At 45.1% G+C, this 12686-nt stretch overlaps 1 protein-coding gene across 2 annotated transcripts in view; it reads right to left on the bottom strand.

Annotated features, from left to right (window-relative positions):
- braf (B-Raf proto-oncogene, serine/threonine kinase) overlaps positions 1 to 12686 on the bottom strand; it is a 108246-nt gene that overhangs the window by 16969 nt on the left and 78591 nt on the right. For both annotated transcript variants that reach the window (XM_067999936.1, XM_067999935.1), the window contains 3 exons: positions 11694 to 11778; positions 5754 to 5930; positions 5150 to 5196 (listed from right to left, as the gene is read on the bottom strand). In XM_067999936.1, the coding sequence (XP_067856037.1) occupies positions 5150 to 5196; positions 5754 to 5930; positions 11694 to 11778 (309 nt within the window). The remainder of the gene's footprint in view (positions 1 to 5149; positions 5197 to 5753; positions 5931 to 11693; positions 11779 to 12686) is intronic.

The raw sequence follows: 12686 nt of genomic DNA, 5'->3' as shown, positions 1-12686 counted from the left end.
GAAGCAAGTGCCGTCGCGACAGCCTTGCCGCCACTACATTTTGCCAGTGGATTTGATGCTGCTCAATGCAATTCACAGATTACACTGTTTTATTACAATAGGGGTGTTACGGCATGTAGTGCACAATGTATTATTACGGGTGCGGAGGTGTAGTGATTATGTTACTGGAACAGTGATCCTGAGGCCTGGGCTAATAATCCAGAGAACACGAGTTCAAATCCCACGTGATAGTTTGAGAATTTGAAATCGTTTTTTTAAAAATATGGAAATAAAAAGCTGGTACCAGTAAAACTGCCCATGAAACGGTCAGATTGTTGTAAAAACCCAACTGGTTCACATTAGTCCTTTAGGGAAGGAAACCTGCCATTCTTACCCGGTTTGGCCTGTATGTGACTCCAGTCCCACACCAACATGGTTGACTGCTAACTGCCTTCTGAGATGGCTTAGCGAGCCACTGCATCAAAACCGCTATCCAGTGGTTCAAGGATAAGGCCCACCACCACCTTCTCAGAACAACTAGGGATGGGCAATAAAAACCGGCCTTGCCAGCGATGCCCACATCCTGAGAATGAATTGAAAAAAAACACTGATACAGGGAGATAGGTGAAATCTGTTTTCACTTCTGAAACTTTAGCTGGTGTAATTTTAACTTCTGTGACAGTCCATTTTCCCCACAAAAAACTTGAGTGGACTTGATTATGTTTCTTTCATTTTCATCTGGTACATGTTTAAAGCCCAGGATACGTGGCAAAATAATAAGCAAGATGTAAACAAAAAACTGCAGACGATGGAAAACAAAAACAGAAAATGCTCCAAACCTTCGCGGGTCAGTCAGAATCTGACCATTGTGGGCCCTTGTTAACGTTGCGCGCTCTCCACAGATGCTGACCGGTCTGCTGAGTGTTTTCCAGCATTTCCTCTTTCTGGTTCAGTAATGCAAAATATACCAGCTGGAGAGAGGTAACTGGTGTTCAGCAGCAATGGGAGTGGGAGTCCTGGACTCTGGCAGTACCAGGGCCTAACTGAGTCCTCAGGTAAATTCTGGAAATGTGACTGGCCATTCACACAGGGTCCTGTTTACAAGCAGGACACCCAATCGAGAGAATGTGTTTTGCTGGTTGGAGGTAAAAAAAAACATTTGCTTATTCGGGCAGCCATCTGTTCACTTACTATTCCAGGAGGCAGAAATCTCTAGTTATGTCACTAATATTTATCTAAGTAAAACCATATTTATTTTCTAGAATGCTATCAAAAACACTTAATTCAGTGCCTCTGGGGAGGTCAATAAACGTGGTATTGCCAAACCTCCTCAGTGTTAACAGGCCCCAAGGAACTCCCAGCTAATTAAAGCCCACATTCTGCCTCACCTCATCCTTCTTTAAAAATTCATTCTCAAGATGTGGGCATCACTGGCAAGGCCAGTATTTAATGCCCATCCCTAGTTGCCCTGAGAAGGCGGGGATACAACGGAGTGGTTTGCTAGGCAACCTCAGAGGACAGTTAAGAGTCAAGCACATGGGTGTGGGACTGGAGTCACAGAGGCCAGTCTGGGTAAGGACGGCAGGTTTCCTTCCCTAAAAGGTTATTAGTGAACCAGTCAAGTTCACTAATGATGAGCCCAGAATCCCAACAATCCCATTTTCTAGTTCAAGTCTGTTTGATGGGGATTGAGAATATAATAACCTTGTTTCTGACAGTTTAGTGAACAGATGGTGGCAAGTTTCCGTTTTTTTAAAACTTCATTCTTGGGACATGGGTGTCGCTGGCAAGGCCGGCATTTATTGCTCATCCTTATTTGCCCTGAGATGGTGGTGGTTTGACCTTCTGTTTGATACAACTGAGTGTTTTGCTAGGCCACCTCAGAGGGCAGTTAAGAGTCAACCACTTTGGTGTGGGACTGGAGTCAAGTATAGGCCAGACCAGGACGGCAGGTTTCCTTTCCTAAAGATCACTGGTGAACCAGTTGGGTTTTTACAACAATCCGACAGCTTCATGGTCACTTCTACTGATTTTTAGTTCTGGATTTTTATTTTTCCCTCAAACGGAGCGATGTGTACCTTCGGGCACGCTGAGAAATAGTGAAGGAAAGAAGGGGAAAAAATAGAAGAGAAAGGAGTAATGAGGAATGTACCAGGGTTGACATTTTATTTGCAAATGTACAAATCATTGGAAATAACTAGAGGCACCAACTAGAATGGAGGGACGTGATGTCGTAGCCTTAAAAAAAACCTGGTTTCAGCCAGATCGGAACTGGGAACTTTTTAGGAGATAAGAGAAGGAAAAGAGTGAGTTGGGGTGGCCTTATTAAGGACATGTTTACAACCATAGAAAAGAAAGTTTTTACTGATGGTGGTGCTCATACAGAATCTGTATGGGTAGCGTCAGTAATAATAAGGGGTCTATTATCATATTAGGAGTAGATTATAAACCACTGAATAGTGAGAAGGGAATCAGGGATGAGATTATTAGGCAGTGGTTTATAGTAGTAACAGATTCATAGTAATGAGGGACTTGAACTATCCTACAGTGGGCTGGGATAAGACAAATGTTTGTTGCCAAAATGGAGAAAGGTTTCTTAAAATGCAGCCAGGACTGTTCGTTCAATCATGTGCTACAAGGAAGGATGATGCAGTGCTAGATCTGGTTCTGGGTGATGAAGCAGGACAAGTAAATGACCTGCACTCAGGGGAACACTTGGGAAATAGTGATCAAAACCTAACAAGGGTCACATTGGAAACAGATAAAAAGGAGGAGTCCAAGATAAAGATATTAGTCTGGAAATTAGCTGATTTCAGGGGGATGAAAAAGGACCTAGCCTTGATTAAGTGGTTGGAAAAAATGGCAGATCAAAGAGCAGAGCAGCAGTGGGAGATGGATAAATAAAAGACGGTTAAAGTCCAGGCTAGATACATTTTGACTCGGAGTAATGGGGGTGAGCCGAAAGCTGAAGTTCCATGGATAAATAAAGAGGTTAGGGCAGAGTTGAGATTTAAAAAGGAGGCAAGGAATAAATACAAGGGGAGATAACACAGAGAAGTGTAAAACGTATAGGAGGAAAGCAGACTAGGGAGATTAGAAAGGTTTAGAGGGAGAACAAAAAAGATTGATCAATATAAAACAACATTGCAAAGGATTCTTTATGCATGAAAGTAAAAGAGACACGAAGGGGCTCATCTTGTAATTGAGGGGGGACTGGGGAGATGCTTAATAAATATTTCACCTGAGTTTTTACAGAAGGAGGTAACATTGGGGCTGTAGGAGCCCCTGAGGAGGGTGTGGAAGAGATACCACTGAAAATAAATATTCAAAAGAAAAATGTACTTAAACAGTGAGTCAGAAAATCACGAGGCCCAAATGGGATGCATCCTAGAACACTGAAGGAAGTTAGGGAGGAGATCAGAGAGGCACTTAGCAGAACATTCCAAAACTCTTTGGAAAGAGGAATTGTATCAAAGGACAGGAGGGCACACCTGGTCGAGAAAGAGGAAAGGGATAAGGCAGAAAATCACACACCGGTTGGTCTGACCTCAGGTGTGGATGAATTACTGGAGTCAACAATACACAATGAAATTAGTGGGCCTCGAGAAAGCCATGGGTTAGTCAAGGCAGTCAGCGTGAATCTGTAAAGGGCATGTCATGTCAGGTTAACTCATTTCATTGAATTTTCAGAGTGTATAGCTAAAGGGAATGTAGTGGATGCTGCATATATGGATTTTTAGAAGGAGTTTGATGAGCTGCCACAGCGGGTTAGGAAAACAAAGGCACATGGTATGAAAGGGAATGTAACTGCATGGATAGAGGGTGGGCTAGGGCTAGAAGGGAGCGAGTTAGGGTAAACGAATGTGTTTCAGACGATGGTGTGCCCAAGGTAGCTGTGCTGGGGTCTCTTGCTTCTCATTCATATAAATGATTTGGACACAGGCACAACAGGAATGATTTTGAAGGCTGCTGAAGATACCAGATTCAGGGGCACGGCAAACTGAGGAAGAATGAAAGACACTGGAGTAGATAGGCGAGGGGCGCACGGAGAGAGATGCAGGGAGATCGAGGGGCGCACGGAGAGAGATGCAGGGAGATCGAGGGGCGCACGGAGAGAGATGCAGGGAGATCGAGGGGCGCACGGAGAGAGATGCAGGGAGATCGAGGGGCGCACGGAGAGAGATGCAGGGAGATCGAGGGGCGCACGGAGAGAGATGCAGGGAGATCGAGGGGCACAGATACACATTTACAGGGAGATCAAGGGGCGCAGATACACATTTACAGGGAGTTCTAGAGGTGCAGATACACATTTAGAGGGAGTTCTAGAGGTGCAGATACACATTTAGAGGGAGTTCCAGAGGTGCAGATACACTTTTAGAGGGAGTTCCAGAGGTGCAGATACACATTTAGAGGGAGTTCCAGAGGTGCAGATACACATTTAGAGGGAGTTCTAGAGGTGCAGATACACTTTTAGAGGGAGTTCTAGAGCTGCAGATACACATTTAGAGGGAGTTCTAGAGGTGCACATAGACAGATACAGAGAGATCGAGGGATGCAGATACAAAGCCCCTTAAAGGTAGGAACGCAGTTTGGAAATATGATAAAATGTGATTTATGTTTCTGGATTTTACATGCAGAGGCTTTGAATACAACAGCAGGGAAGCGATGTTAAATTTATAGAGAAATTGGTTACAGTTGAAGTATTGCGTAATGTGCTGGGCACTTCATTATAGGACGGATATCAGAGCCATGGAAAGAGGACGGTGAAGATTCAATAGAATGATAACCACGAATGAGAAGTTAGAGTTAGGAGGAAAAACTTACATAAAAGCCCCAATTTCATCTCTAACAGAAGGCTAAAGGGTTTTCAAATTGATCAAAGGGTTCTGAGAGGGTGAGCAGTGAAAGGCTGCTTCTGCTGGTTAGCCAATAGGGCGATAAACTCAGGATTACCACCAGAACAATGAAGGGTGAAAGTAAAAGGCCTTTTTTCCCCATGCAGTTATTAGAACATGGAATTCTATACCGGGGTCGGGGGTGAGGTCACTGAGGCTAACTGCAAGGCCCAGCTACTCACTGCCTTTGCCAAGCGAGCTATCGGGGAAGTCCCAGTCATTGGCAGTCAAACACCCACTGCCTCACTGCTCACACTCCAAGTATGAAAGGATACTATTACTCTTCAGATCTCTGTGGATAATGGACTTTGCATGTAGGTAGCTGTGGCAAAGAACAGTCGTCATTAGCATCCAGTTTATCCAAGGTCAGTAAACAACTTCAACATGAGGCACGAGACGAGGCTACAACCACAAATGAGGACTGGCCCCTGTTACGTTGAGCCCCTCAATGTAACAGGAGGCCCACATGATGCAGTGCATTTCACTCGGAGGCTGGTAATGAAAACCCCCAGAGCACACACTGCATTTGCATTTCCTTTTCTAAGTTTGTTTCCTCCTCTCCTGGTGGCGCTGACTCTCGCTGTGGCTCAGCTCCATGGAGACCTAGCCCAAGGGGTCACTCTTCATTTGTAAGCCTGAACAGCAAGTGTCAGCAGGAACTGGACCTGGGATCTACTGGTCTGTAGTGGGTGGTATGCCAGAAGGTGGGGCCTTTACCCACTAGGCCAGCGGGGAGAGGAAGGTCACATTTCTACCCACTGCGCCCCCTCTATAAAACAAACTGTAACTTTCATGGAGTCACCAGCTTTCCGTTTGAGACTCAGACTCTCAGCCATTCCACACGAGTTTCCCTGGTCAGTGGTAAAATCTTGGACTTACTCCATGCCCTGTGCAGTCTGGCGGGCAATATCGATGAGCTTGATCATTTCGAACTTGGTCTCGATGATGTGAAGGTGGTGATACAGACTGGAGCCCTCACACCACTGCGTCACGATGGCAAGCTGAGGCTTCGTGGTGTACCCCATAAATAGGAGGATGTTCACGTGCCGAGTTTTTCTGGACAGGAAATAAAACATTTACGTTAATTTATCATTCAGCAAATACCACAAGTTAAAAATTGGGAGGTGAGGCTGGTTTTCAGCATCCATGGGTTATGGAATACGTTATAGGGGTTGTGTTGAACTAGACTATGGTGAAATAAAAATTGAAAATGCTGGAAACACTCAGCAAGTCAGGCAGCATCTGTGGAGAGAGAAACAGAGTTAACGTTTCAGGTCGATGACCCTTTGTCAGAACTGGAAGAAGTAAAAATTTAACAGTTTTTAAGCAAGTACAGAGCTGGGGGGAGAGGAGAACAAAAGGGAAGGTCTGTGATAGGGTGGAAGGCAGGAGTGATTAAATGACAAAAGGGATGATGGTGCAAGGCAAGGAGGGTGATAATGGGGAAAGTAACAAAAGATGGGTCTAGAGGAGCTGTAAATGGTTAACAGCAGAACCATTACCAGCACCTGCTGTCCGAAAAAATGGTAGCAGTGGTTACGATCTGAAGTTATTGAAATCAGTGTTGAGCCCGGAAGGTTGTAAAATGCCTAATCGAAAGATGAGATGCTGTTCCTCGAGCGTCATTGGAACAGTGTAAGAGGCCGAGGTCAGAGTGGGAATATGACAGAGAATTAAAATGGCAAGCGACCGGATGGTCAGGGTCACACTTGCGGACTGAGGGGAGATGTTCAGCAAAGTGGTCTCCCCAGTGTAGAGGAGACTGCATCGTGAGCAGCGAATACAGTATACTAAGTTGGCAGAAGAACAAGTGAATCGCTGTTTCACCTGGAAGGAGTGTTTGGGACCCTGGACAGTGGGAAGGGAGGAGGTGAAAGGGCAGGTGTTGCATCTCCTGCACTCGCACGGGAAAGTGCCATGGGGAGGAGAGCGGGTGATGGAAGAGTGGACCAGGGTGTCGCGGAGGGAACAGTCCCTTCAGAATGCTGAAAAGGGGGGCGGGGGGGGGGGGGGGGGGGGGGCGGGGAGATGTGTTTGGTGGTGGCATCGGGCTGGAGGAAATGGCAGAGAATGATCCGTTGAATGTGGAGGCTGGTGGGGTGGAAGGTCAGGACAAGGGGGACCCTATCATGGTTCTGGGAGGGAGGGGAAGGGGTGAGGGCAGAAGTGCGGAAAATGGGACGGACACGGTCGAGGGCCCTGTCAAGCACAGTGGAAAGGAATCCTTGGTCGAGGAAGAGACATATCGAAAGCACTGGTGTGGAAGGTGACAGAACAGATACGACGGAGGTAGGGAAACTGGGAGAATGGAATAGAGTCCTTGTAGGAAGTGTAATCAAGGTATCTATGGGAGTCGGTGGGCTTATAATAGATATTGGTTGACACCCAGCAACGGAGATAGAGAAGTCGAGGAAGGGAACGGTCAGAGATGGACCATGTGAAGGTGAGGAAGGGATAGAAATTGGAAGAAAAGTTGATGAAATTTTCCAGTGGGGCGTGAAAGGTGGGGTTAATCTATATAAAAAAAGGAACAGACTGTTTTGGGCCAGAAGGTCGAATCCTGTTAGAAACTCGTGTACTTAATCCCATCCACTGAACAGCATGCTCCCATAACACTCAATAATGATGCAACATCAAGTTGGTTTTATTGATAATATTTTACTTGCTTAATCTAAGAAATCAAGCGATTGGACGCTCAGGACTCATTTTATATTATCAGAGGGGCGAGCAGAGGGGCGAGCAGAGGGGCGAGCAGAGGGGGAGAGAGGACCGAGAAGGGCGAGGGCAGGGTTGGAGGGAGGAGAGGTTGGGAAAACAGATGAAAGAGTGAATAGGGGAGGGGGAATAGAGGTGAAAGAGAGAATGGGGAGGGGGAAGGAGAGATAAAAAGAGCTAGCATGCAATTGAGGAGGTGGAAATGGGAAAAGGAGTGTGGGGAAGTGTTGCCCTTGAATCACATTACCCACTAAACTCATCACAAACACCTTATCACCCAGGAGACAGCGACATTCTCTGTCTGAATGCTCACGGGAAGGTGAACTCCAATTTATCTGTCTGTGGGAAGCAAATGTTGATTGGGTCGAACTCACTGGGTCCAACTGTCAAAAATCCACAACGCTCTCTTTCAAGTAATAAACAGTTTACATTTTTGGCTGTGCTTTTGTTTCACCCAATTTCGTCCCTCCTCTCTCCTGAAATCAATGTCTCCTGGTTGGGGTTCAGTTCTAGGGACACCAGTCACCCTCTCGTACCTCATCCAAGTAGCCATTCTTTCTGTGTGAGCCTCAACAGTGAATGTCAGCAGGGCCTCATACTCAAAGCCAATCTTGTTCCCACACATGGCCCAATGGGCGAATGTGCTGAGGTCAGATAACGAGGCACAGCTGGCGTTCAAGCCTGGAAGCACCGAGAAGCAGCTTATAACGCGACAGAAATATATTCTTTAAAGACACCACAAGCTTGCATTGCTTTGATGGAAGAGTATGCACACATCCTTCTGCAGCAGTGGAGTGCAATAAAGAAAGTGACCCTCACCAGGTCACCAACCCTCTAGAATTCTCCTGGAGTCTCCAGGAATTAAAGATGAATCTCCTGGACACTTCTGCAAGCAAACCTGGTAGAAAAATCACTGGGTTGATTGATCAGGAGCATTAAAAAAAGTGTTCTTAAAATTTTCTTTGAACACTTTATTGGTTATAAAAATACAGGCAATGGGAATAAAGGCTGTTTGATTGGGCGGGGCAACTGAAGGAGGGAAGTCACATGATGAAACATGTTAAAATATGAATTTACAAAAGAGTCAGGAACCACCAATAGATTGAAAGGAAAAAAAAACAGAAAAATATTAACATGTTCATACCCTCAAATGGTTGGGTTTGAGAATGAGGTTAGATTTTCGAATGTAGTTTTGAGAGAGGTATGCACCATTTGTAGCATCAGGAGCTATTACACAGCATGCAAAGAATTGGGGATTAGCAGCACACCCTGTTAGGTCTGTCCACATCAGTGCCTTTCGTTGATTTAATTAGAGAGTGCTGATGACATCAATGACATTGGGTTGAGTGAGCTATTGGCCGGGTGCTTCTGCTTTTGTGCTCCCCAGCCCCTGATTTGCCTGTCTATTAAAATTAATGAGGGGAAGTCCTGGACTGCTGAGCACACGCGTGGAAAATCAGATCGTGGGAGCTGAATTAAAAGAGTTGATGGCCAAAGGCTCCAAGTTGGTTCAGAGATCCGTGTTGCATGCCACTACCACACAGTATGTGGACCTTTTTGGCCCTGATTTGGCAACTCTTGGGCAGCGTGGCATTAAGATAGATCTGGCTAGTGCATCAAGTCCTATGGTGCTTGCCTGGCTTTCAAGTTTGCCTGGCCACTTCCAAAATTGTGGAAGGTGGATTCTTGCACGATGTAACCCATCTTCATCTATTTGACTGCGTTTTGAACTGTACTGAGTCCAGGAACAAGACGGTGGGTATTCTTTGGACTCTGGCAAACAGGACATCACTGTTCCATCACTCGAAGATAGATTTGGTCGAATATTGAAGTTGTTGGTGGCGCCAATTTGGTCCAAGTTTGTGTGGGATTCACCATACTACTTATCCTGGGCACCTTCTTTCATTCATTTAGCCCAAATACATCAGATGCTATTCCCAAGCCAAATGTTTAACAGGGGGTGAACCTTCCTCCCTTCACAGTGAAGGCAATTGCACTTTCCATCTGTCTCTGCTGGTTAGTGAGCTGATCATCTTATGCTGCCCAATTCCGCTCATCTCCATCTGTTGAGACTCAGTCAGCGTTTGACTTCAGATGGAAAGTTAAGTGTTCTGTCGGATGCAGCATCAACAGAAAGAACGTTATTACTTTTCGTGACAATCAAGTCATCAATCTAGATGCCAAACGAGGAACCGTGAACAGGTGTTGCAACCAGACAATGAACATTCATTAATTATGAAACGATCTTTTTGCCCTGAGTGCATGCTGGGGAAGCGAGATAAGCACATGAGGGAGAAAGGAATAAAAGGGTATGCTGATAGGGTTAGATGGCGTAGGGAGGGAGGAGGCTCATGTGGAGCATAAACGCCGGCATAGACCAGTTGGGCTGAATAGCCTGTTTCTGTGCTGTAGTTTTGATGCAACTTGATGTTCACAGAAGGTGAAATGCTGTGCTCAAACGAATCAAAGTGACAACGGCTATTGTTCCTCAAAGTGCACATCACAGGAATTCCTCCACTTCTGAACCACAAAACTGAACATCACAAGTTGGTTCATTTGTTCCCAAGTCAAATGGACAGTCAGGTAGCAGATTCTCATTGAGTGTTTCTGTCAACTCTTCTAACTACTTTCCATGAGCTTTGACAAAATTGCCATCAAGAATACAGTTCTGCAATTACGGTGTTCCATGAATCCTTCTTATGGAAAGGCAAGATGTTTCCTACTTTGATAATACGCCATGATTTACAGGAACAGTTGAGAATGCTTCAATAGTTCCTCAAATGAAGCTTGAGAAGCTGAGCATCTATACCAGCAGTTGTTCTAGGCTTAAGCTTATGAAGTGATTATTTAAAATGTGCCCAAACACGATCTGGCTTCAAGACTTTGATCAAACGTTTGGTGCAAGAATTTGGCTTTTCTTAAAAAAACAAAGTTGAATAACTGCACTTTTCCTACGAGGTGTTGGGCAAGACTCCACCCTCCTCGTGCGGAAGGAGAGTGAACATGGGTTCAATGTCCAATCTACGCTTCATCTATGGCCAGTTGAGGTAGGACTTTTTGACTGTTAGATGAACACTGGTTTGCCACTTCCTCCAGTAGGTTCAGTGGTACAAGCAGCCTTGTACCCCGGTCCATATACCCACAAAAAGTTGCTTCTTGGATGCCCACTAAGTGGAGACAATACATGCCAGCTGGCTCATCACCAACTCCGACCGTGATGTCATCAGTACTCAAACTTCAAACAAAAGTCAATCAGAATGGTAGAAAATAATGTTAACAATTCATTTAAACTGTTTTCCTAAGTGAAAAAAAATCAATCTACACAGCAGCATTTGAGGCATGCAACTGGCCTCAATACACTTGGATTGGGGTTGGACAGGGGCAGAAAATCATAGCTGGGGTTCCCATTCCTGATTACTGCCCAGTGGCCCTTGCTGGAAAACATGTGCATGTATGTGTATGGACACTGGATGAGGGGAAGATTGGGCCTGCTTGTGATGCCCTCCACAGTCAAATAATCTTCTGACACTCAACGTCCAGGCTCATTCATTAAGAACAGCCACTTGCAGAGAGGAACTGCCACCCAATGGACCACAGCCTACCAAGCAACAGCACCATGAAGAGGAGGAGACAGAGGGGCAAGAAACTTATGGGGGGAAATTAAATGGGGTTTTATAAATTAAGAGAACCCTCAAAACAGTTTCTTCAGTTTAGGGGAAGGTTGAATGAGAGATACTACTGAGTCAGAATGACTGCACTCTAAAGGGGACAGGGGACACCATCCATATACCACTAATGACGTCACACCATCCATATACCACTAATGACGTCACACCATCCATATACCACTAATGGCGTCACACCATCCATATACCACTAATGACGTCACACCATCCATATACCACTAATGACGTCACACCATCCATATACCGCTAATGATGTCTCACCATCCATATACCGCTAATGATGTCACACCATCCATATAGTGCTAAGGACAGCACACCATCTTTACAGCAATCATTAGTACTTCTTCAATACTTCAATAATAGTTTGCTGATCGATTGATAGATTTTGCCTTTCAGGATTTCTTTCCCACCCTCTTACCTGAGGACTCCCACTTCATTCTTAAAGGCTTGTAGCTGCTGAGGGGTTGGAGCTGTAACATTCAACATCTTCACTGCAACATCACCTGTGAACAAACAGCATTGATAGCACACGGCACAGCAACTGAATAGTTTAACCCTAAAGGCAGCAAATGGTTACCACAGCTGGCAAAATACTAGCAGAGCTGGCCTGAAGAGAATCTCTGGCTCAACTAATGGCGGAGAGTTTGACTAATGAGTAACTGAGCTACCAGGAATCCCCAATATATGCTTATCTCAGGCTGGGTGAGGGCAGGGAGCACCACAGTGACCCCACCCTGGGCTGGGATGGAATATCAGCCAGCATTCTCAAACGAGGAGCATGTGGTGCTTTGTACATTTTTACCGGTCAGGTCTTGTATCATGATTGAATCCATCCTCTTATTTTTTCTCAAACATCTTGACATAGGAACACGAGCCTGTTCCGCCATTCAATTGGTTTGTGACTGATCTGTATCTCAACATTTACCAACATTTAATCCATATCCCTTGATACCCTATCCCCCCAAAAAAATCTATCAATCTCAGTCTTGAAAGTTTCCAATTGACCCTCAGAATCCATAGCTTTTTGGGGGAAGAGAGTTTTCCAGATTTCCACTACCCTTTGTGTGAAAAAGTGCTTCTTGATTTCACTCCTGAATGGCCTGGCTCTAATTTAAGATCGTTCTGAATTCCCCCACTAGAGGAAATACTTTCTCCGCATTGATCCCACCAAATCCCTTTATCATTACAAAGACTCAAAGACTTTGACTCAAAGACATTGCTCAACCATCTAAACTCAAGGAAATACAAGCCAACTTTATGTAACCTCTTCTCATAATTTAACCCTTTAAGCCTTGGTATTATTTTGGTGAATCTGCGCTGTACCTGACAGGTGACCAAGGACTACCATCTTTTCCTGATCCCAAGACTTGACAGAATTGCCTATTAACTTTGGCACTGAAATTTATTGGAT

The sequence above is a fragment of the Heptranchias perlo genome, chromosome 18 (genome assembly GCF_035084215.1).
Source record: "Heptranchias perlo isolate sHepPer1 chromosome 18, sHepPer1.hap1, whole genome shotgun sequence".
NCBI classification, from domain to species: Eukaryota; Metazoa; Chordata; class Chondrichthyes; order Hexanchiformes; family Hexanchidae; genus Heptranchias; species Heptranchias perlo.
The sequence above is the reverse complement of the archived record's forward strand: the minus strand, read 5'-3'. Positions and strand labels throughout refer to the sequence as shown.